We start from the raw sequence: 24,040 nt of genomic DNA, 5'->3' as shown, positions 1-24,040 counted from the left end.
CACGGTCGCCACGTGATCTTCTAAGGTCAGCCGATCGTCAAGGAGGACGCCCAAGTTGCGCGCCCCTTCCACCGGGGCTAATTGCTCATCCCCGATGGTCAGCGATGGAATATGCTGATTGAATCGGGAAGCCGGGAACCACAGCCACTCTGTCTTGGAGGGGTTGAGCCTGAGCCTGCTGTCATCCATCCAGACCCGTACGGCTTCCAGACATCGGGTCATCACTTCGACAGCCTCGTTGGGGTGGTTTGGGGTGGAAATGTACAACTGAGTATCATCAGCGTACAGATGGTAACTCACCCCAAAACCACGGATGATCTCGCCCAGCGGCTTCATATATATGTTGAACAAGAGAGGCGAGAGAATCGACCCCTGTGGGACCCCACAAATGAGGGGCCTTGCGGTCGACCTCTGCTCCCCCGTCAACACACATTGCGTCCGGCCAGAGAGGTAGGAGTGGAACCACCGTAGCACGGTGCCTCCAATCCCCAACCCCTCCAGCCGGCGCAATAGGATACCATGGTCGATGGTATCGAAGGCCGCCGAGAGATCTAATAGAACAAGGATGGAGGAACAACCCTCATCCTTTGCCCTCCAGAGATCATCCACCAACGCGACCAAGGCCGTCTCCGTGCTGTGACCGAGTCGGAAGCCGGACTGGCGCGGGTCTAGATAATCATCTTCCTCCAGGTGACGCGGAAACTGCTGAGCCACCACACTCTCAACAACCTTTGCTAAAAAAGGAAGGTTGGAGACAGGACGATAATTTGCTAGTTCTTTTGGGTCCAGAGAAGGCTTCTTGAGCAGGGGCCTGACCACCGCCTCTTTCAGGGCGGCCGGCATCCGGCCCTCCCCCAACGAAGCGTTCACCAGCCCCAGTAGCCAGCCTCGTGAGCCCTCCCAGGAGGCCAGCACCAACCAGGAGGGACACGGGTCCAGTAAACATGTGGTGGCCCGCAGTCGCCCGCGCAACCTGTCCAAATCTTTGATGACAACAGGGTCAAACTCCTCCCAGCATGGTCTCTCAAGACTAGTCTCGGACGTCCCCACTGGAGCACTGGAGTGGGTCCAACCTCTCCGGATATGATCGATTTTATCCTGCAGGAACTCTCCAAATTCCTCTGCCCTGCCCTGCAATGGGGGGTCCCGCTGCTCCTGTGACAGAAGGGAGCGGGTCACCCGAAACAGGGCAGCAGGGCGGTTCTCTGCGGACGCTATAAGAGTGGCACAATACTGACGTTTGGCCACTCTTATTGCCACAAGGTAGGTCCTTATGTAGGCTCTTACCTGTGTTCGGTCAGCTTCGGAGCGGGAGGATCTCCACTTACTCTCCAGGCGTCTCCTAAGGCGTTTCATCGCCCTTAGCTCCCCGTTAAACCAGGGGGCCCGGGTCGATCGTGGCCGTCGGAGAGGCCGCAAAGGCGCCACCCGGTCCAAGGCACCGGCAGCCGCACTATTCCATGCGGCTACCAGGTCCTCAGCCCGGGAGCGGGACAGGTCAGCAGGAAATGGCCCAAGCTCAGCCTGGAACCTATCCGGTTCCATCAGGCGCTTGGGGCGGAACCATCTGGGATAATCTGGTTCCGCCTCCCCGCGGTGGGGAGTAGCGCCAGGGAAGTCAAGCTGGAGAAGTGAGTGATCTGACCATGACAGGGGCGTGATGACTAAATGCCCTCTTCCCAGATCACTCGTCCACTGGTCGGAGACAAACACAAGATCCAGAATGTGGCCTCGCTCGTGAGTGGGGTCCTGAATTACTTGAGTCAGACCCATGGCTGTCATGGAAGCCATGAATTCCCGGGCTACCTCGGATGCCTTTCCCGTTGACGGCAGGTTGAAATCCCCCATCACTAGTAGTTTGGGGGTCTCAACCGCCATCTCCGCGATCCGCTCGAGGAGCTCGGGCAGGGCCGTTGATGTATGGCGGGGAGCCAGGTATACTATCAACAGGCCCAACTGACTCCCTGGACCCCACTTTACGCCCAGAGACTCACAACCAGATGTCTGCGACACAGTGAATTCTCTCGGTGCCAGATCGTCCCGGATGATAATTGCTACCCCCCCACCCCTACCTTGGGCCCGTGGCTGGTGGAATACACGGTAACCTGGAGGGCACATTTCCCTGAGGGGCAACCCCCCCTCCGGGCCCAACCAGGTTTCCGCTATTCCTGCGAGGTCCGGCTCCCCCTCTGTGATCAAGTCACTGATGAGGGGGGCCTTGTTAACCACGGACCTCGCGTTACATAACATCAGCCTAAGGCCCAGGCTCTGCTGATCCTGTCCACCTAGTCTGCGGGGGTTGGTGCAAGCGACCGGGCGTATCCAGTGGCCCCGGTCTGCCAACCGACTATACGTTCTTCTGGTGTCCTCGCGCCTGCCCCTCCCTACGACCGTCGTGATTGGAATTCCCCTTATAGGGATGTTATTTCCTCCCACCCGCTCCGCTTCGCTACCTTCCGTCTTGACCCTCCCTTCCGTCTTGACCCTACATGTTGGCCTGGTTGTATCCATACCCCAGGGCCAAACCAACCCTCCCCGCTCCCTGGAACCCCTTAAAAGCTTTACAAAACATTTTACTAAAAAACCCCTAATCCCCCGCTTCCTCCACCTCTCTGGGTTAATAAACCCCTCATTGAGGTGGGCCTTCGTCAGGGCAGGGGGGCACGCCTGCGAGAGGGGGGAACCTCGCAGTCGAAGGATGTCAGACCTTGAATAAGTTGGGATGATGACCAATCTATGATTATGGCTATGGCAGGGTCTCTCTTTGTAGCAGGTCTAGGATGTAAGATTAACAAAGAATGAAGTAGAGAGATATTTAAAAGGCAAATAATAAGATGGGAGGGGACAGACCTCACAGTCCACAATAATCTACGTTCCACCAGTGAGGCCCAGGGCAGTTCTTTAGGCAGTTCTTTAGGCCCAGAGGCCTAGGGCAGTTCTTTAGGCAGTTCTTTAGGCCCAGAGGCCTAGGGCAGTTCTTTAGGCAGTTCTTTAGGCCCAGAGGCCTAGGGCAGTTCTTTAGGCAGTTCTTTAGGCCCAGATGCCTAGGGCAGTTCTTTAGGCAGTTCTTTAGGCCCAGAGGCCTAGGGCAGTTCTTTAGGCAGTTCTTTAGGCCCAGAGGCCTAGGGCAGTTCTTTAGGCAGTTCTTTAGGCCCAGAGGCCTAGGGCAGTTCTTTAGGCAGTTCTTTAGGCCCAGAGGCCCAGGGCAGTTCTTTAGGCAGTTCTTTAGGCCCAGAGGCCTAGGGCAGTTCTTTAGGCAGTTCTTTAGGCCCAGAGGCCTAGGGCAGTTCTTTAGGCAGTTCTTTAGGCCCAGAGGCCCGAAAGCAGTTCTTGGAGTATGAAGGAATCGCACCTCAGCGGGGGGGGGGGGGTAGACGAGGTGCCAAGGCCAGCTGCTCGACCTATTGCTCTTCAGGGGTCGCCCCGAGGCTCCGGCGACCCCCCCGGCTTCCCTCTTCGATCCCTGCAGCTTCTTTCCCGACCTCCAGCCCCCAATGGCCTCTCCACCTGGCAGTTGGAAAGAAATATGGCGCCCGATATTCCAGCGCCGTCTCAGCCGCTCTGTCGCCATCGCCGGTAAGATGAGGTCTCCCTGTACGTTGTTCTCTCTTTCTGGCTCGCTCCTTAGCTGTCGCGCTGTTCCGCCGCCTGGCAGCCGCCCAAAACGTCCAAAACGTCTCCTTTCTGCTCTGTCAGTTCTTTTATTCATTTTGCTGCCGCAGCTGCCGTGGCTGCCGCAGCTCGGCCTCTGTGTTCCTATCCCTAAGCTGTCCTCCGTCTCCCGTTCTCCTGGTTAGCGGGTCCATCCGGATCCCAGCTGTACATCAAACAAACCAGGGTTGCCACTACATAATTCTAGGCCCCCAGGATGACCAACGGGGGCCAATAATGCCTGCTATCCCCGCCAGAGCGCCCCATCGTTTACGGAGCTCTGGGAAGGTCCGCCATTTCCCCCGGAAGCTCCTCCCCTTCCTTTGGATTTGGACCGGCTGGCCCTCCAGCCACTCTCTAGGCATCTTTTCTGGCATTTCATCTCCCGGACCTCCTTGGTAGAAACCTTTCGGGGTCCATCAGGTGCCTGGGGCGGAACCACCTAGTCGGTTCCGCCTCCCTGCGGCGAGGGGAAGCGGTATGGAAGTCAAGCCTGATGAGAAAATGATCAGACCATGACAAGGGTTGAATAGAAATAGCCCCTGAATCTGCCCAGAGAGAAAAATCAGGTCGAGTGTGTGTCCCCCATTATGTGTGGGGTCTTGAATTAACTGAGTTAGGTCCATAGCTGTCATGGAAGCCATGAACTCCCGAGCTGACTCAGATGTCTCGCCAATGGAAGGCAGATTGAAATCCCCCAGGACCATGAGCCTGGGGAAATCAATCGCCAATTCAGCTAACACATCCAGCAGCTCTGGCAGGGCCAATGAAACGTAGCAGGGAAACAGGTATGTAACAAAAAGGCCCACCTGAGCTCCAAGGCCCCACTTCACAAACAGGGACTCACACCTGCCTATCTGAGGCACAGTGACCTCCTGAGGTCTGAGACTTTCCCTAATAACCACCGCCACCCCCCCCCCCGCCCTGGGCTCTCGGCTGGTGAAACGCCCGGAAGCCTGGTGGGCATAGTTCGCTAAGGGGCACACACCCCTCATGGCCCAACCAGGTCTCCATAATGCACGCCAGGTCCGCTCTACCCTCTTGTATGAGGTCGTATATGAGGGGAGCCTTATGTACCACAGACCTGGCGTTAAGTGACACCAGCCGGAGACCAGGGTCCTGTAATCCCGAGCACCCGGGGGTGCGAGAAGGGCGATGAGGGTCGGAATGCACAATCGCTCTTAAACAGCAAACCCGCGTCCTCCGAACATCATTTGGTCCTCGGCCCCCACCATATCTGCCTTTCCCACAAACAGTAGAGATGGTGAACCCCCCCAATGGAATGGCTTAGCGTCTCCCCCGGAATCCCAACCCTTCCCAGCCCTCCCATTAGTTAGCGCTGGCCTGTGCCCTGGCAGACTCCCCCCCAAGTCTGTCTGAGCCATCCGAATCAACCCCCTCCCCCCTTAAAATTTGCTTTAAAAGCCCCTGTAAAAAACCCCTAAGAAATCTGTTCTTCGCATGCCACCTCTCGGGATCCCAAGATCCGTCATTAAGGAAGCGTCTTGAGGTGTGTGACCATCAAAGAAGACAATTATATCAATCTGATTAATAAAACTAAGAAGGATCTAGAAAGATGGAAAAACCTACAAATGTCCCTGATGGGCAGGATTGCAGTTAATTTCTTTTCCTATTTCAGAACATACCCATTAAATTAGAAAAAGGTGTCTTCAAAGATTTGAATCAATTGGTTTCGAAATTTATCTGGCAGGAAAGAAAACCAAGAATAAAACTTAAGGCTATGCAAGACACTAAGGAAAAGGGAGGATTTGGTGTACCAGATTGGGAACTCTATTATACTGCGGCCATATTAACATGGCTAAGGAAATGGATAATGCTGAGAAATAAAAGGTTACTCAAATTGGAAGGTCATGACCTCCAAGCAGGCTGGCATGCCTTACTCTGGTATGAAAAAGGATCTACAAACAAATATTTTAGTAGACATTACATTAGACAATCTCTGTTAATAATATGGAATAAAATTAAACATGACCACTATACCAAAATACCTATTTGGCTATCTACGATGGAAGCATACATACACCCAAATCTAATTAACGTGGAAAATATAGTCACATATAAAGAGCTATTGAACAGGCAGGGGGAGATCAAAACTAGATCAGAATTGGCATCACAAGGAATTCAAGTAGAATGGTGGTCTTATTTACAGATACAATCAAGGTATGCACAGGATAGGAAGAACGAAGGTATTGCCAAAGACTACACAATATTAGATAAACTGTGGATACAGACAGAAAACAGACTGATCAAAGTGCTGTATAGATTTTTGTTGGAATATAAACTAGAGGAAGAACATGTCAAAGAAACCATGGTTGCCTGGGCGAAAAATTTCGGTTACAATGTGGAATTGGCTAAGTGGGAAAAACTTTGGATACTTAATCAGAAATTAACATTGGCTACGGCGTATAAAGAAAACCTTTACAAGATGTTCTACAGATGGCACGGCTTTCTAAAATGTTTACAAATCTGGCCCCAAATTGTTGGAAGTATAAAAAAACACCAGGCACTTTCTACCATATGTGGTGGATGTGCAATGAGGCAAAAAAATATTGGAAAATGATCCAATCATGGTTAGAACAAATGGTGGGAGAACAAATTATGTTTAAACCAGAAACCTTTCTCCTAGGCATAATACCGGAGGGGTTTAAGAAAGATACACTCTATCTAATTATACATATACTGACTGCAGCGCGCATAACCTATGCACAGCATTGGAAAAAAGAAAATACACCATCAGAGCTAGATATAATCAGAAAAGTGTTGGCCTGTGCAGAAGCAGATAGGCTCACTTTGGAACTTAAAAATAAAAGGGGAATCAGAATATTTTGAGGTATGGAATAGATTTTATGACTAGTATAAGTTAAGATGACAAGACTGGAACAAATGTATATATGGTGATCAAACAGAAGGACAGACAATGTATTAAGTAGAATAACTGTTAATGGTTGAAACTAGCTGTACATAATGTGAATATATGATCACCCCTACTCCGCGGTGTTGCCTTGTTTTAAATGTAGAAACAATAAAAATATATTACAAAAAAAAAAAAAAGGAAGCGTCTTGATAGGTCAGAAGGCCATCCCCGGGAAAGGAATGGAATAGATTTTATGACTGGTATAAGTTAAGATGACAAGACTGGAACAAATGTATATATGGTGATCAAACAGAAGGACAGACAATGTATTAAGTAGAATAACTGTTAATGGTTGAAACTAGCTGTACATAATGTGAATATATGATCACCCCGACTCCGCGGTATTGCATTGTTTTAAATGTAGAAACAATAAAAATATATTACAAAAAAAAAAAAGGAAGCGTCTTGATAGGTCAGAAGGCCATCCCCGGGAAAGGGGGAGTTCCCGGAGGGAATAAAGTTCTGTCGCAGTATAGCATAGAGGAGAGTGTGGCATCAACCAAACGGGATGACATCATGGGGAGATGGAACGAGGAGATGACATGTCTACGGGGTGTTCTCAGTTAAGGAATGATCCTTCGAACACAGTCCAGTATCATATAATCAGTTCAGCACACAAAGTAGCTAACAGTAGCAAAAACACAGTACCTCACGATACATCCACCGATCAGCGTCTAACAAACAGAGAGCTAACAGTCATTCTGGCTCCCTCTTAAGGCTGCTTGAGGTAACAGCAACCAATCACATTGCAGCAGTACTTAAAGCTACAGTACTACCATCCAGGTTTATATATTGCTAACCCAACTGTTAGCTTACATTCCTAATGCAGTATTTTGGGCATTTTTATGAGAAAACACTATACCCATTGCATGTTATTTGTGTTGTGTGTTGTGGAGCTTTTCAGCTTTTAGAAGCTAACAATAACCATATTTTTAAAAAAAGTCAGAAAAGAATCCTGTCCTTTGCTAGGCTCAGAATTTTTTTTAAAAAGGAATATGGGTAATTCCTCAACTTGCAACCACAATTGAGCCCCAAATTTTATCTGCCAACCAAGACAGTTAAATGACGTTTGTCCCATTTTATGACCTTTCTTGCCACAGTGGTTAAGTGAATCATGCATTTAAGTGAGTAACACAGTTGTTAAGTGAATCTGGCGAGACGACTTCCGGCAGCCGAGGGTGACGGACGCGTGTGTCCGTCTTTTCGCTGCTTTGGTGGGCTCCCCTGAAGTCTAGGGGGAGCACAGGGTGCCTTGGAGGGGTGCCCTGTCGTAGGGGCAGCTTGCTGGGACCCCCTGGAATGGCGGCGGCCGCGGGGGGTTCTCCAGCTTTGCCCCAGGAGCCGGAGAGCGTAGGGAGCGCGCAGAATGCCACTGCACGCTTCGCCGAACGCAGCCTGGAAGGAAACAATTCGAACAAAACAGCTGAAGCGCGGTGAGGTAAGGGGTCTCCCCAGGTCTTTTACTGTCTTTACTCTTTTGACTGTTCTGCAGTTTTTTTGGGGGGGACTTTGTTTCAACCTCTGGAGGAGTTCAGATTAGAGGGGGGGGGAATTCCACCCCCCCCTTGGAAAAGCAGCACTTGGAAAATCTCTCCCTTTTATGGGGGAGAGAGAAAGTTTAAAATCTACTTTCACTTCCCTTAAATAATGGGGGGGGGATTTTTTCTTGACCACAACTGCGAGAGAAAGGATGGCTGAACTGATTCTTCTCTAAACTATGTATGAACTTTGATTTTGTTGTTTCCTGACCACCTGTACTGGCTGAGCCAATATGGCCAACTTCCTTCTTCTCCTTTGTCTTTATGAATGAGACTCCTCCCTTGGAAAACTTTATGGCTTTCAACTAATTTCCACCCCAGAGATTTCCAGGAGCCTCTTCAAATACGTTTTTCCCCTGGATTTGGAATATTTTGACCCACCTATTTGCTCTAGTTTTGTATCAGGCGATTTATTCTCCTTTGGACTTGCTTGCCTGGTGATCCCTACCGGCTGTGCTCTCCCACAAACACCATTTCTTTGCATAGAACAATAGCTATCTCTGAGCCTTATGATGGGTCCAAAGAAGTTACCGCCTGGTAAGGCCTCATCGGCCCCAACATCTTCCACCTCCAGCCCCATTGCTCACCAGCCACAACCTGGATCTTTTTTGCAACCTAAAGCCTCTGAAGAGAGTGCAAAGGATTTGTCTATTCATCAGATGCTTCAATCCATCTTAAAGGGACAGGACAAAATCAAAAAACAACTGCAGGACTTAAATGAACAGCTCAGAGAGACGAAACAGCAAACCATACGGAATGAACAGAGGATAGGTGTACTGGAGGAGGGTGCGGTTGGGATGAGAGACGAGATGAAGACAATCCAAAGGGGGAATGTAGAATTTGGAAATCATATGATAAAAATGGAATTTGAAAGGATGTCTTTTTTCCTTAGGTTCCAAAACTTGCCAGAAATTGAGAATGAAAATCTTAGATTATGACCACAATACTAGCAGAATATATTAATAGAGATAAACAACAGCTTTGGTGGGATATTGACCTGATCTATAGGATTAATTCAGCCTATGCAAGAACACACAATGTTCCAAGGGAAGTTCATGTTAAATGTCTTAGAAGAACTACAAGAGATGAGGTTCTAGAAGCTCAAAGAGGAGGACCATTAAAATATAAGGATAAAGAAATAACCATTCTTAAACAGATCCCAAAGAAAGTAAAAGATAAGAGAAGGAAATATTCCTTCTCAGCAAAAAAAATTATACAATAATGGGGTCGGGTTTAGGTGGCTGTTACCAGAAGGCATGTTGATTTTCTGGGAGGGCAGTAGAATTAGAATCAACACAGTAGTGGAAGCAGAGGCTTTCACTAAAAAACACAGTGCTCTCTTAGGTGAAATGGGGGATGTTACACAAGAAACAAAGGAGGGAGGGGCTGAGGCTCTGCCAGTGGATGGGGGGGGGAAGGATGCGACAACTAGAAGACTCAGATCACAAAAGTGATTTGAAACATTATTGCAATTGTTGTTACAATGTACCTTTATGGAAGTGACACAAAACAAATGATTGAAACATACTGATGATTTTGTGTTAAACTCAAAACTGCTAATACTTATGTAAATGCTGATATTTTTCTATTTTTGTTTGTAAAAGTTGTGAGACCTGGGGGGGCTTCTCCCCCCCGCACGATGTAGCTGTCAAAATGTTCTATAACCTTATAATCCCTTTTCCCTGTAAAACTTTTAAAATCAATAAAATTTGAACAATATAAAAAAAGTGAATCTGGCTTTCCCAATGACTTCGATAATCTGAGGGTCACAAAACGTGATCAAGTGGCCCTGGGAGATGCTGCAACCATCATAAACACACGGCAGTTTCCCAAATACCTGAATTTTAATCAGGTAACTATGGGGATGCTGCAATGGTCATAAGGGTGACAAACGGTCATAAGTCACTTTTTTCAGTGCAACTTTGAATGGTCAGTAGACAAATCGTTGTAAGTCAAGGGCTTCCTCCCTTCGGGGAGAGGGGGTGGTCTATAAATCTAATAAAACTTAAACTTAAACTTTAGAAGTACACGGTCCTTTGACCTCATGGTGGAATTAGGATAGAAACTAATCTAGAAAATTAGAAGGAAAGCAATGCTCAAATCAAGCTTTCTAAAAGCTTTTTTATATTTTAGAGATAAGCAACTGGGTGCCCTCCAGATGTTGGAATACCAATTGCTAGCAGCCTGGCCAGTGGCATGGAATTGTGTTTCCGTTTTTTTGTACAACAACTTGTGTATTCTTTTTTTTTTTCAGACAAAGCAAAAGAAGCAACATGGAAGCAGAGTCCCACACGGCCTTTGTTAAGAAAGATCGCATTTTCAACCATGATGCCAAAAAGGTTGAGGGCCTCGTCCAGCAGGGCTGCTCAAATTTATCCACAGAAATGAGCACCAAGCAGTGTTTCTTTCCTCCAGCTGAGGGCACCTGTAGGGATAATCTATCTGAAGCCGAGGCTCTGAAACAAAGACAGGCAAGCGAGTCCTTGGAAAACATAAAGGTTCACCAGGTGTACAAAACCGGCACTCAGGCTTATCAAGCCAGTCCTGAAATCCGGGAAAACTGTCCCGCCAGGAAGCTTTCGATAGGCAGCCCTGCAAAGATGCCAAATCTAAAACAGGCTTCCAAAGACTGGGATTCTACAAGAGAAGCAACTCCACAGAGTCCACAGCTGTTGAAAAATTGCAGCTCTGAGGATCCAGTAGGTGTTAAAGCTGAGCCAGACGAGGTAGACTTGATCCCGGAGAGCCCACTTTCTGATGGAGGCTGTCTGGCAATTTCATCCGATCTTTATGGCTTTCGGGACAGAGATCAGGGGTGCTTAGGGGAGTCGCCCTCTTTTGAGAAGGAGAGTGAGCCCGAATCGCCGATGGATGTGGATAACTCAAAAAACAGTTGGCAGGGGTCGGAGGTGGATGAGGAAATCAGCCCCCTTCTCAAGGACCATGGAGATCTCGATGTGTCAGAAGGACCAGGCAACGCCACCCAGTTCCAGAGGGCAGAGACTGACCCGGATTCCAGAAAGCGACAGTTTGCGCCACTGAAAAGCGAAGGGGCCCGATTTAGCCTCGACACCGAAGTAGTGGACAATCCCTGGAAAGATACTGAAAGGCACTCGGAAGTATTGGGACCCTCGCCTCACCTGGCATCGGAGGGCCGAAATGCCAAGCACGGGGGAAGGAAGGACTCTAAAATTACCGCCCATTTCCCACGGGTCCATAGAGGGGATGAGAAAAGGTATTGCTTCTCTCTCCACCCACCCCCATCCCTGGTCAGAGGACAGAGGAAAATGGCAAACAGATGTTTTCCATTTTAATGTGGCAAAATCACCGGATGGCATAGGACAGGAGAAGAGGTTTTAGGGATGATGCAAAACTCTCTTGAGTTTTTAAAAGGCTTTTCTTTGTTCCATTATTCTATTCTGTCGGTACAAACTTGGAATAAAAAAAACAAAAGATCCACAATTCTCACAAAATAATACCAGAAGTTGCAATTTGAAAGTGGGCACCTAATATAGTAATAATAAAGGAAGAATCATTTGTAGTTTTCTGAATTCGATTGCTTTTAAGGATCAGATTCACTAATACTGAAATTGCTGCTGTTTTGCTATTGAGTAATTTGGCTAGTTAGTTTGACATGTTAGCTGACAGTACTAAATACAGCTGGTTTCAACATACAACCACAATGGAGCCCCAAATTGCTGTTCCTAAACAAGATGGCTGTTGTGAATTTTACCCCATTTAAGACCTTTCTTGCTATAGTTGTTAGGTGAAAACCACTGTAGTTGTTAACTTAGTAACACGGTTGTTAAGGGACTCTGGCTCCCCCATTGACTTTGCTTGTCAGAAGGTTGCAAAAGTGGATCACATGACCTTGGGAATGCAGCAATGATCATAAATATGAGACAATTGCCAAGCGTATGAATTTTGATCACATGGCCATGGGGATGCTGCATTGGTCATAAGTGCAAAAAACAGTCATAAGCCATTTTTTTCAGTGCTGTTGCAAGTTCAACCAGTCACTACAAATTGTTGTAAATAACAGATTTCCTGTATTTCATCCTTGTTGGTTTTAGTTTTTATTAGGGTCCTGTTTCTTGCTAATTGTTTTTCTTTCTTCAATGAACGTTTTAATCTTTCAATGACAGGAGTGAACACCGCCCAGGAAGGAAGCATTGTAGATATACCCCTCCCTCACTCCCAACTAACAAAAAGTGGTTTGGGACCCCAATTGAAGAGATGCGAAGAATGCCAGTCTGTGGGCTTCATCTTCCTCATTTGAGACCATCTGCCAATCATACGGTTACAATCAGAGTATGACATTTCCTTTACTAGCAAATCTTTCCTCCACAGTGGCCTGGACCCACTCTCTCCCATTACATCTTGACATTTTGTAGGTTGGGGAAGTACTTACAGTACTACATTCTGACACTCCCAAACTCTGGGTTTCAGAAAGAGTGAAAATTGGGAGTAATTGATATCATTCACTCATACAAGTGTAGGTATTAACAGTGCTGTGTTTAGTGCTGTGTTAAAACAAAGTAAGGAAGTGAGAAGCGAAATATCTTCAAAGAAAAACCAAAAAGTCCAGTTGTCTCTTGAAAAAACACCTTTGGGGCAACCATGACCTGGATGACTAAGAAGCTCCATAGACATTTGTTCCCATTTGTCTGCTCAAATGGGACTCCAGGTGGTGAAGGAAGAAAGGAAATCTTGTTTTATATCAGTTGCACAAGCAGATTTTTTGAGATGAAGTGTTGTGCCAGTACATAAATTGCTAGTCAATTCTGAATATATCTAAGCCAATATGTGTTATTTTTCTGTATTTTATTACAGCAACGTGCTACAACTTCATTGAGAAAGAGAAAATCAAGTAATATCTATTTGATGTAAAATGAGCATAGGTTGTATTGTATGAAGTAAAGTAAATAATTAGATATAGTTACAGATATTCTCTGTAAATATATATAAAATATATTTAAATATGTGTAAATATATTCAGGCTTAAAGTCTGTGAAAGTGTGAATGGTACCTACAACACCAAGTAACACAGCTAAATACCCAAATTAAAATACAAAGTACAAAAATAACAAGATTTTTTGGGAACAGAATGTCAGAGAAGGCCTCCGTGTTATGCTTCCCAACCATAAACATTTCTAGAATGTTTGGGCTTCAACGAGTAGAAGAATTTTCAGAGTTGAAGTCCCCACATCTTAAAAGTTGCTAAGGCTGAGAAACAACTGTGGCACATGATTTGGTGGTTGCAGAAACCTTGAAGTGTTGCAGATATGGATCTTCAGCTTAAAGGTGATTTGCTTCTGTTTTTCAGCCTGTCTTCTCTGTTTCAGGTAGATCTTCTGAAGGAAGGAGAAGTACCTAAATCTTTCCCGACACATTATAAGGATTCGTGGGACAATAAACACGTGAAAATGCCTTGCTCAGAACAGAATTTGTATCCTATAGAGGATGAGGTGAGGCAACGTTACTGCTTAAGCAACAGGATCCTCTGTGTCTCTTAGCTGCCCTCTAAGGGCCTTTATAATCTTGGTCTTACTGGAGGATCACATTTGTTGACCAATTGTTTCTGATGTGCAGGATGCATTGTCTGTAATCATCAATATATTGTATAAATCTAATATCCATGGCAGCTGTTTTGCTGTTCATAATTAGTAAAACTTTTGTAACAATGACAATTACATTTCCATAAGCAAATACTTTCATGATGTACGAACCTGTGGTTCCAGCTTGTTCTGTATTCACAAGTACCGTATTTATCGGCGTATAACACGCACAGGCGTATAACACGCACCTTCATTTTAAGAGGGAAATTTCAGGAAAAAAATTTAAATTTCAAATAAAGAACTTTGAAGCAAAATAAGGGTAGCTCAGAACTTTTTTTTTATTAATATTATTACCACTTATAAGGTAAATAATGTAAAAGGACAGTAAAAGCAACTATGAACACTGCTGCTTTCACTGCTACTATCTTCCACCCTCCCTTCCTCCTTCCCTTCCTTCCTGCCTCCCTTCCAGTTCCCTCCTTCCTCTTTCCTCCTGCCTGCCTGCCTTCTTTCCCTCCTGCTTATCTATGCTTCCTTCCTTCCTTGCACCTCCCTCCCTTCTGCCTGCCTGCCTTCTTTCCTCTTTCCCTATCCTCCTATCCTTCCTTTCTCCCTCCCTCCTTCCCTGCCTCCCTTCCAGTTCCATCCTTCCCTCCTTCCTTTTTTTAATTAACTTTTAGTCGGGAGTCCGGGGAGAGGAGAGACGGCTCATCCATTCTCTCCTCCTCTCACCCACACCCCGCTGTCTAAAGCGCTTCCTTTCGCCCGCCCGAGCTCTTCCGCGGGCGAAAGAAAGTGTTTTAGTCGGGTGTCTGGGAGAGGAGAGACGGCTCATCCATTCTCTCCTCCTCTTGCCCACACCCCGCTGAGTAGCGCTCCATGATCCTTTTCTGTGCGCCTGGCGTTTAGATAGATAGCCGGATGTTTAAAACGCCAGGCGCACAGAAAAGCAGCTGCTTTTGGGGCGAAGCGCTCCGCGATCCTTTTCTGTGCGCCTGGCGTTTAAAACATCTGGCTATCTATCTAAACGGCAGGCGCACAGAAAAGGATCGCGGAGCGCTTCGCCCCAACAGCAGCTGCTTTTCTGTGCGCGTGGCGTTTAAAACATCCGGCTATCTATCTAAACGCCAGGCGCACAGAAAAGGATCGCGGAGCACTTCGCCCCAACAGCAGCTGCTTTTCTGTGCGCCTGGCGTTTAAAACATCCGGCTATCTATCTAAACGGCTGCTTTTGGGGCGAAGCGCTCCGCGATCCTTTTCTGTGCGCCTGGCGTTTAGATAGATAGCCGGATGTTTTAAACGCCAGGCGCACAGAAAAGCAGCTGCTTTTGGGGCAAAGCGCTCCGTGATCCTTTTCTGTGCACCTGGCGTATATCGCCTGGCGTATATCGGCGTATAACACGCATACATCATTTGCCCCCTATTTTTCGGGGGGGAAAGTGCGTGTTATACGCCGATAAATACGGTAAATTTCAGTATTAGAAAATGATAATTTTATTGCGTAAGTGGTCCCAATTTTACTGGGGTACCTTGGTACTCAGCGTTAACTGGTTCCAGGAAGTGCGATGAGGACCAACAATGATGAGGACCAAATGGATTTTCCACATAGGGATCTTCCACATAGTGAGTCACAGGGCAGCTGACAACAAGTTCTAGATTGTGCATGTTGAATAGAATAGAAATAGAATAGAAATTTAATTTGTTAGCCGCACCCTCTCCGCAAGGGACTCGGGGCGGCGTACAATAAAATATACATACATACATATAAACATAAAAATACACACATATACATACATATACATACATGCATGGAGGAGGTAATAATTAAAAATACATTACATTAATAATAATAAAAATTAAATTAGTCATTAAAATACCCCGAAATAATAATACAATTTAAAAAAGGACTGTCAGGAGGAAAAGGATAAACTACGGTTGAGCCAGGCCAGACAGTTGAAAGAGGTGGGTCTTGAGCTTTACACGGAAGGAGCGGAGATCGGAAGTAATCCTGATATCAAGGGGGAGGTCATTCCACAGGGCTGGGCCCATCACAGAGAAGGCCCTGCTCCTGGGTGTCGCCCCCCGACACTGTTTAGCGGACGGCACCCGGAGAAGTCCCTCTCTGTGAGCGGATTGGTCGTAGGGATGTATGGGGCAGGATGCGATCCCGCAAGTAACTAGGTCCTGTGCCATGGAGCGCTTTAAAGATCATAATCAGAACCTTGAAATGCACCCGATAGACCACAGGAAGCCAGTGCAGCTCGCGCAGGAGAGGTGTTACATGGGAGTACCTAGTCCTCCCCATAATCACCCGTGCGGCCGCATTCTGGACCAACTGTAGTCTCCGCGTGCATCTCAAGGGAAGCCCCATGTAGAGAGCATTGCAGTAGTCCAGGCGAGACGTCACCAGCGCATGGGTGACTGTGCGCAAGGCATCCCGGTCCAATAAGGGTCGCAATTGGCACACCAGGCGAACCTGGTGGAACTCCCCCCTTGCCACGGCTGTTACATGGTCGTCCATGGACAGCCGGGCATCTAGGAGGACGCCCAAATTGCGCGCCCGTTCCATGGAGGCCAGTTGCTCGCCCCCGATGGCCAGAGATGGAAGCAACTGGTTGAACCGGGGGGGCGGAAGCCACAGCCACTCCGTCTTGGAGGGGTTGAGTTTGAGTCGGTTGTCATCCATCCAGATCTGTACGGCTTCCAAGCACCGGGACATCATTTCGACGGCCTCGTTGGGGTGGTTCGGGGTGGAGATGTATAGCTGCGTATCATCAGCATACAGATGATATCCCACCCCAAAGCCACGGATGATCTCGCCCAGCGGTTTCATGTATGTGTTGAACAGGAGTGGCGAGAGAACCGATCCCTGCGGCACCCCACAAGTGAGGGGTCTCAGGGTCGATCTCTGCTCCCCTGCCAACACACGTTGCATCCGGCCGGAGAGGTAGGAGCCGAACCACCGTAAAACGGTGCCCCTGACTCCCAACCCCCCCAGTCGGCGCAACAGGATACCATGGTCGATGGTATCGAAAGCCGCCGAGAGATCTAATAGGACCAGGATAGAGGAACAACCCCTATCTCTGGCCCTCCAGAGATCATCAACCAACGCGACCAAGGCCGTCTCCGTGCTGTACCCGGGCCGGAAGCCGGACTGGCGCGGGTCTAAATAATCATCTTCCTCCAGGTGACGTGGAAACTGTTGGGCCACCACACTCTCTACAACCTTCGCTAAAAAGGGAAGGTTGGAGACCGGACGATAATTAGCTGGCTCCGTTGGGTCCACGGAAGGCTTCTTGAGTAGGGGTCTCACAACCGCCTCTTTCAAGGTGGCCGGCAGAGACCCCTCGCCCAACGAAGCGTTCACTAGGCCCAGGAGCCAGTCGCGTGTAACCTCCCAGGATGCCAGTACAAGCCAGGAGGGACACGGGTCCAATAAACATGTGGTAGGTCGGCAGACGTCCACATAACCTGTCCAAATCCTCGATGACAACCGAATCAAACTCCTCCCAGAATGGTCTCTCCAGACTCGCCTCGGGCGTCTCCACTGGACCACTGAAAGGGACCCATCCCATCCGGATTTGAGCGACTTTGTCCTGCAGATATTTCCCAAATTCCTCTGCTCTGCCCTGTAGAGGGGCTTCCCGCGGCCTCTGAAACAGGAGGGAGCGGGTCACCCGGAACAGGGCAGCAGGGCGGTTATCTGCGGACGCAATAAGAGCGGCACAATGTTGACGTTTGGCCGCTCTTAATGCCACAAGGTACGTCCTTAAGTAGGTTTGTGCCTGTGCTCGGTCAAATTCGGAACGGGAGGATCTCCAACAACTCTCTAGGCGTCTCTTGTGGCGTTTCATCACCCTTAGCTCCTCGGTAAACCAGGGAGCCAGGGTGGTTCGTTGCCGCAGGAGAGGCCGCAAAGGCGCCACTCGGTCTAGGGCCCTGGCAGTCGCACTATTCCATGCGGCTACCAGGTCCTCCACCCGAGGGCGGGTCTGGTCCACAGGAGGTGGCCCAAACTCCGTCTGGAACTTATCTGGTTCCATCAGGCGCTTGGGGCGGAACCATCTAATGCCTTCCGGTTCCGCCTCCCCGCAGCGGGGGGTAGCACCAGGGAAGTCAAGTCGGAGAAGTGAGTGATCTGACCATGACAGGGGAGTGATAGTTAAGTCCCCTATTCCCAGATCACTCGTCCACTGGCCAGAGACAAAAACAAGGTCCAACGTGTGGCCCCCTTCGTGGGTAGGGCCCTGAATTAATTGGGTCAGGTCCATGGCTGTCATGGAAGCCATGAACTCCCGAACCCCCTCAGACGCTTCTCCCATCGACGGCAGGTTGAAATCCCCCATCACTAAAAGTTTGGGGGTCTCAACCGCCACCGATGCGATCAGCTCCAGGAGTTTAGGCAGGGCCGCTGATGTATAGCGAGGAGCCAGGTATACTATCAGCAGGCCCAACTGCCTCCCTGGGCCCCATCTCACGACAAGGGACTCACACCCGGATGTCTGCGGCACAGTGAACTCTCTCGGCTCTAAGTCTTCCCGGATAATCACTGCTACCCCACCACCCCTTCCCTGGGCCCGAGGCTGGTGAAATGCTCGATAACCTGGTGGGCACATTTCCATGAGGGGGAGACCTCCCTCGTGACCCAACCAGGTCTCAGTTATTCCTGCGAGGTCCGGCTTTGAGTACCAAACAAAGTTGGGCTACAATTCTTGAAAAGTGCCTGCCAAGTTACCGATGGGCTTAGAAAAGTCTAAAAAGTTAGCACCACTTTTTGCTGGTTACGTTTAGAGGTAGTCCTCAACCTATGGCCATGGTTGAGCCCAAAATTTCTATTGCTAAGCGAGACATTTGTTAAGTGAATTTTGCACCAGTTTATGACACTTTCGTTTTTCCAATGATTTTTTTTATTTTTTATTTTATTCTCTTACATACCATTTTAAATATACATTCATATAATTGTTATTCTTCTTTACATTTATCATTCTTATACATTTATTATTTCATTTAATAAGTTATAATGTACAGTTTGGGTTGCTTTATTTGCCATCCCTTCCTCCTTTTGTAACACCTTGTTTTCCCTTTCTTTTCTCCCACCCTTCTCCACTTTCTTCCTTCCTCCTCTCCTTTCCTTCCTCTTCCCTTACCTTTCTCCTACTCCTACTCTTCCTCTTCCCCTACCTACCCCCTCTCCTTTTCTTCCTCTCCCTTCCATCCTCCTCTCCTTACCTCTTTCTTCTTTCCCTCGTCTTCTTTTCATTCTCTCCTCCTCTCTCCCTTTTTCTATTATTGTTGGTGTAAAACTCAGTTTATGTTTCCTTGGAATGGTATTTCCATCAACCCAAATATAATTTAGTATCATTTCTTATTCCCTTACTTTCGCTAGTCTACCCTAGTTATGTCCCCCCCCCTTTAAATCTCGCTCTTGAATATATACTTATATATTTAATATTTTCTTTTCTGTTTTCCTCTTCTTCCCCATCCTTTCCATTTAACAGTGCTTCGCCTGGGTTCTGTATCTTCTCCCTAGTTTCTTTTCTAGCTTGCTTTCTCTAGCCAATCATAAAATCTTCCCCATGTCTTGAAGTACTCCGATTCCTCTTTGTCCTTTATCAGTTCATGACTCTTTGTTGCCAGAGTTGTTAAGTGAATCATTGCAGTTATTAAGTTAGTACCGTGGTTGTTAAATGAATCTGGCTTCCCTACTGACTTTGTCAGAAGGGCACAAAAGGAGATCATGTGACACACACACCCCCGGGACACCATGACCGTCATAAATACAAGTCAGTTGCCAAGCCTCTGAATTCTGATCATGTGACCTTGGGGATGCTGACTTACAAGCATGAAAAGCGGCCACAAGCCACTTTTTCAGTGCCGTTGTCACTTTGAACAGTCACTAAATGAACTTTTGTAAGCCAAGGACTGCCTATGTTCTGCCTTTTTTTTAGAGTCCAGAGGCTTTTAAGCCAAAAAGTAATTTGAGAACCTGTTTGCCCAGGGATCGTCTTCTGGGCTCATGGCCTTGGTTCCTGGGTTCTGCCCACTCTCAGCTCAGTTGGACTGATGAGCACACAAAAAAAAGTTTTCTTATTTAAAGGATTTTTTTTCCATTTCTTTCCAAAGAATTGAGGGCCACGTGACTTAAAATATTTTTCCCATATTGTATCTGTCGCATGTTTGCATGACTTGCTCACCTTATGTTCTCTTGTGAGGGTTGATCTGAAAACTGGTTTATGATTCATTGGGATGAAGTTGGTATTGAATTTTGCAGGAGGGAGTACGTATTCACAATTGTAAGGGTTTTAAGGATTTTATTGTAAGGCTGTGAAGAATATCAAGTGTTAGGAAATCGGTGTCCTATAAACCCTTTTTTAGCCTGTGTGGGTAGCTATAAAATCAAGTTTCTAGTAGAAAACGTGACACTAAGTTATATTACTACTGCAAACGGCTGTGTGTGTGTGTGTTTGATTACTATGTACAATATTCTTAAATTTTAAGTAAATGCTTAATACTTCCTTCCCGAACAGCAATACAGTTGTAAATTTGGTTAATGTCTTATAAATTATACAAACAGTTTTCTTTGTTCTCATAGGAGAGCAAACCTTAAGACATTGAATGGTTTTAATATGATATACAAATATTTGTTCTTTATCAAGAATGGCGATAGGACTGCTGGGAGCCGATGGGAATTAATACAGACTTCGCTCCTCAAGAAATTCACATGTTCCCAAGATTTGAAGGTAAAAGACTTTTCAGATACAGACTGTAATTAGCCAATCCTCACGTAATCACCAAAGTTGCTAGGCCACTGAATTGGCGGTTGGTTTTATAGGGTTGGGTGTGGTGGTTGTTTTATTTGACATGGGCCTTAAGAGAATCACTGCAGTTAAGGGAATCGGTCTTGCGGTGAATTTGCTTCCTCCATTTGCTTGTTGGGCAGTAGCAATCCCGCGGTGGCTCAGCAGTTACAAGGCAGCACTGCAATCTGACTCACTCCTCACTGCCAAGAGTTCAAATCTCACCAAGCTCAAAGTTTACCTTACTTTACTTTATTTTACTGTCATTGCACATCGTACAATGAAATTAAATGTCATCTTCAGTGTAAATTATAACTATAAAAATAAAAACACAAGCACACATCCTTCACATGCTATATAATTGAAATTGAAAACCCAATAATGCATTAATATTGCAGTATACCATAGAATTCAACATGGGTATTGCCCTGGTATAGAAGCTGTTTTTCAGCCTATTTGTCCTTGTTTTTATTATCCTGTACCATCCTCCAGATGGTAATAGTTCAAAAAAAAGTGTCCAGGATGAGATGGATCTTTAAGAATGTTTTGAACTTTCTTAAGGCAGCGGGACCAATAAATCTCTTCCAAAGAGGGGAGAGGGCAACCAGTGATCCTCTGAGCAATGATGTTAACCCTCTGGAGCTCTGTCCTGTCTGCCACTGGGCAATTAGCAAACCATACATAGGTGCAGTAAGTTAAAATACTCTCTGGTGCAGCAGTAGAAGGTCACCAGCAGTTTTTCATTCTGTTGTTGTTTCCTGAGAAGTCTCAGGTAGCATTATCTCTGCTGGGTCCTTTTGACCAGTGCTGCAATATAAGCACCCCAGGTCAGGTCCTCTTTTAGGATAACACCCAGAAAATTAAAACTGGCCACTTGCTCCACTTGGTCTCCATTGATAAGCAAGGGCTGGATGTCTGATCTATTCCTTCTGTAGTCCACTATAAGACTATGGTCTTATAATGTTAAGGTCCTTGGTCTTATTGGTGTTAAGGACCAAGTTATTGTCTCCACACCACAAAAGCAACCGGTCCACCTCAGGTTGACTAGCCTTCCAGCCTTTCCAAGATCGGTACAATGAGGACCCTGATTGTTGGGGGTAAGAGGCTGACTCTAAACCGCTTAGAGAAGACTGTAAAGCCCTGTGAAGCAGTATATAAGTCCAAATGCTATTGCTATCTTCCTCCCTCCCTTCCCAGTGGTTAAAATCTAGTGTAGGCAAACTCTGCCCACTGCCATCAGTTTGAATCTCATCAGACTCAAGATTGACTCAGACTAAAAGTGGTATTTAAGTCTTACCATATTTTTTGGAGTCTAAGACCACTGGAGTAAAAGACGCACCAAGATTTTGAAGAGGCAGTTTTTAAAAAAACAGTTTTTGCACTCTACAGACCTCCCAAAAACGACCCGTTTTTCGTGAAAACGCCCCCCTTTTTTCTTTTTCTTTTTTCAAAAAAGGGCATGCATAGCCTTTAGGAGGCTTATAGAGTGCTCCTGGGGGGGGGGGGAATTGAGCAAAAAACGGCCCCTTTTTCACTCATTTCTCCCCTCCCCGGCTCCCAGGAGCTCTCTGAAAGCCTCCTAAAGGCTATGCATGGCCATTTTGGTGAAGGGGGGGGGGGTCAGGAGGAAAAAATGCTGTATTCAGTGTATAAAACACACCCAGATTTTCAGCCTCTTTTTTGAGGGAAAAGGGTGCGTCTTATACGCCAAAAACATGGTAAGTGCTATTGCCATTGCTATTCTGCAACCATCATAAATATCTACTAGTTGTCAAATGCCTGAATTTTGATCACATGACCATAAACTGTTGTAACTTTGAAACATCACTAAGGGAATGGCCTAAGATGAGGACTGCCTCTATTTGCTTTATGGTCCTCCCTGCCTGCGACTCGCTGAACACTGCAATTTGGTTTTACAACCCGTTCTTCAAAATGTCGGAGATTTCTGCCGTGAGAATGCAAACATTTATGAAATTAGATTGGGAATGGTTTTTAATAAGGAATCATGGTAGTTAGGAAGCGGCAGAATTTTAGCATTGATTCCTTACTTAAGCTGTTCCATTGACTGGCTTACTGGCTGAGCACAGATAACTGCTTTATGCATTTCCAGGAATTTAGAAGTAAATGTAACCTTTACCTTAACTATAATCAGTTATACAGTCAGGTCCAGAAATATTGGGACATCGACACAGTTCTAACATCTTTGGCTCTATACACCACCACAATGGAGTTGGAATGAAACAAACACAATGTGCTTTAACTGCAGACTGTCAGCTTTAATTTGAGGGTGTGTACATCCAACTCAGGTGAACGGTGTAGGACTTACAGCAGTTTGCATATGTGCCTCCCACTTGTTAAGGGACCAAAAGTAATGGGACAGAATAATAATCATAAATCAAACTTTCCCTTCTTAATACTTGGTTGCAAATCCTTTGCAGTCAATCACAGCCTGAAGTCTGGAACGCATAGACATCACCAGACGCTGGATTTCATCCCTGGAGATGCTCTTCCAGGCCTCTACTGCAACTGTCTTCAGTTCCTGCTTGTTCTTGGGGCATTTTCCCTTCAGTTTTGTCTTCAGCAAGTGAAATCCATGCTCAATGGGATTCAGGTCAGGTGATTGACTTGGCCATTGCATAACATTCCACTTCTGTCCCTTCAAAAACTCTTTGCTTACTTTTGCAGTATGCTTTGGGTCATTGTCCATCTGCACTGTGAAGCGCCGTCCAATGAGTTCTGCAGCATTTGGCTGAATGTGAGCAGATAATACTGCCCGAAACACTTCAGAATTCATCCTGCTGCTTTTGTCAGCAGTCACATCATCAATAAATACAAGAGAACCAGTTCCATTGGCAGCCACACATGCCCACGCCATGACACTATCACCACCAGGCTTCATTGATGAGGTGGTATGCTTAGGATCATGAGCAGTTCCTTTCCTTCTCCATATTCTTCTCTTCCCATCACTCTGGTACAAGTTGATTTTGGTCTCATCTGTCCATAGGATCTTGTTCCAGAACTGTGAAGGCTTTGTTAGATGTTGTTTGGCAAACTCTAATCTGGCCTTCCTGTTTTTGAGGCTCACCAATTGTTTACATCTTGTGGTGAACCCTCTCTATTCACTCTGGTGAAGTCTTCTCTTGATTGTTGACTTTGACACACATACACCTACCTCCTGGAGAGTGTTCTTGATCTGGCCAACTGTTGTGAAGGATGTTTTCTTCACCAGGGAAAGAATTGTTCGGTCATCCACCACAGTTGTTTTCCGTGGTCTCCTGGGTCTTTTGGTGTTGCTGAGCTCACCGGTGCATTCCTTCTTTTTGAGAATGTTCCAAACAGTTGTTTTGGCCACGCCTAATGTTCTTGCTATCTCTCTGATAGGTTTGTTTTGTTTCTTCAGCCTAATGATGGCTTGCTTCACTGATAGTGACAGCTCTTTGGACCTCATCTTGAGAGTTGACAGCAACAGATTGCAAATAGCACACTTGAAATGAACTTCTACTATGCATGCCCAAGATGGTGTCCTGTCGCGTTTGAGGAGAGCTTCGGGGAGATGATTGT

At 46.6% G+C, this 24,040-nt stretch overlaps 1 protein-coding gene across 3 annotated transcripts in view; it reads left to right on the top strand.

The window, feature by feature from the left end:
• The window catches only part of PARG (poly(ADP-ribose) glycohydrolase), a gene marked incomplete at its 5' end in the record, with an annotated part of 97,428 nt that overhangs the window by 4,361 nt on the left and 69,027 nt on the right, over window positions 1-24,040 (top strand). For 2 of the 3 annotated variants that reach the window (XM_081954409.1, XM_081954408.1), the window contains 4 exons: window positions 10,379-11,359; window positions 12,270-12,435; window positions 13,470-13,592; window positions 20,339-20,422. In XM_081954409.1, coding sequence (XP_081810535.1) covers window positions 10,379-11,359; window positions 12,270-12,435; window positions 13,470-13,592; window positions 20,339-20,422 — 1,354 coding nt within the window. The remainder of the gene's footprint in view (window positions 1-10,378; window positions 11,360-12,269; window positions 12,436-13,469; window positions 13,593-20,338; window positions 20,423-24,040) is intronic. The other variant, XM_081954410.1, reaches the window with a different exon arrangement.

Source organism: Natrix helvetica (genome assembly GCF_964273705.1).
Source record: "Natrix helvetica genome assembly, chromosome: 5".
NCBI lineage: Eukaryota > Metazoa > Chordata > Lepidosauria > Squamata > Natricidae > Natrix > Natrix helvetica.
The sequence above is the reverse complement of the archived record's forward strand: the minus strand, read 5'-3'. Positions and strand labels throughout refer to the sequence as shown.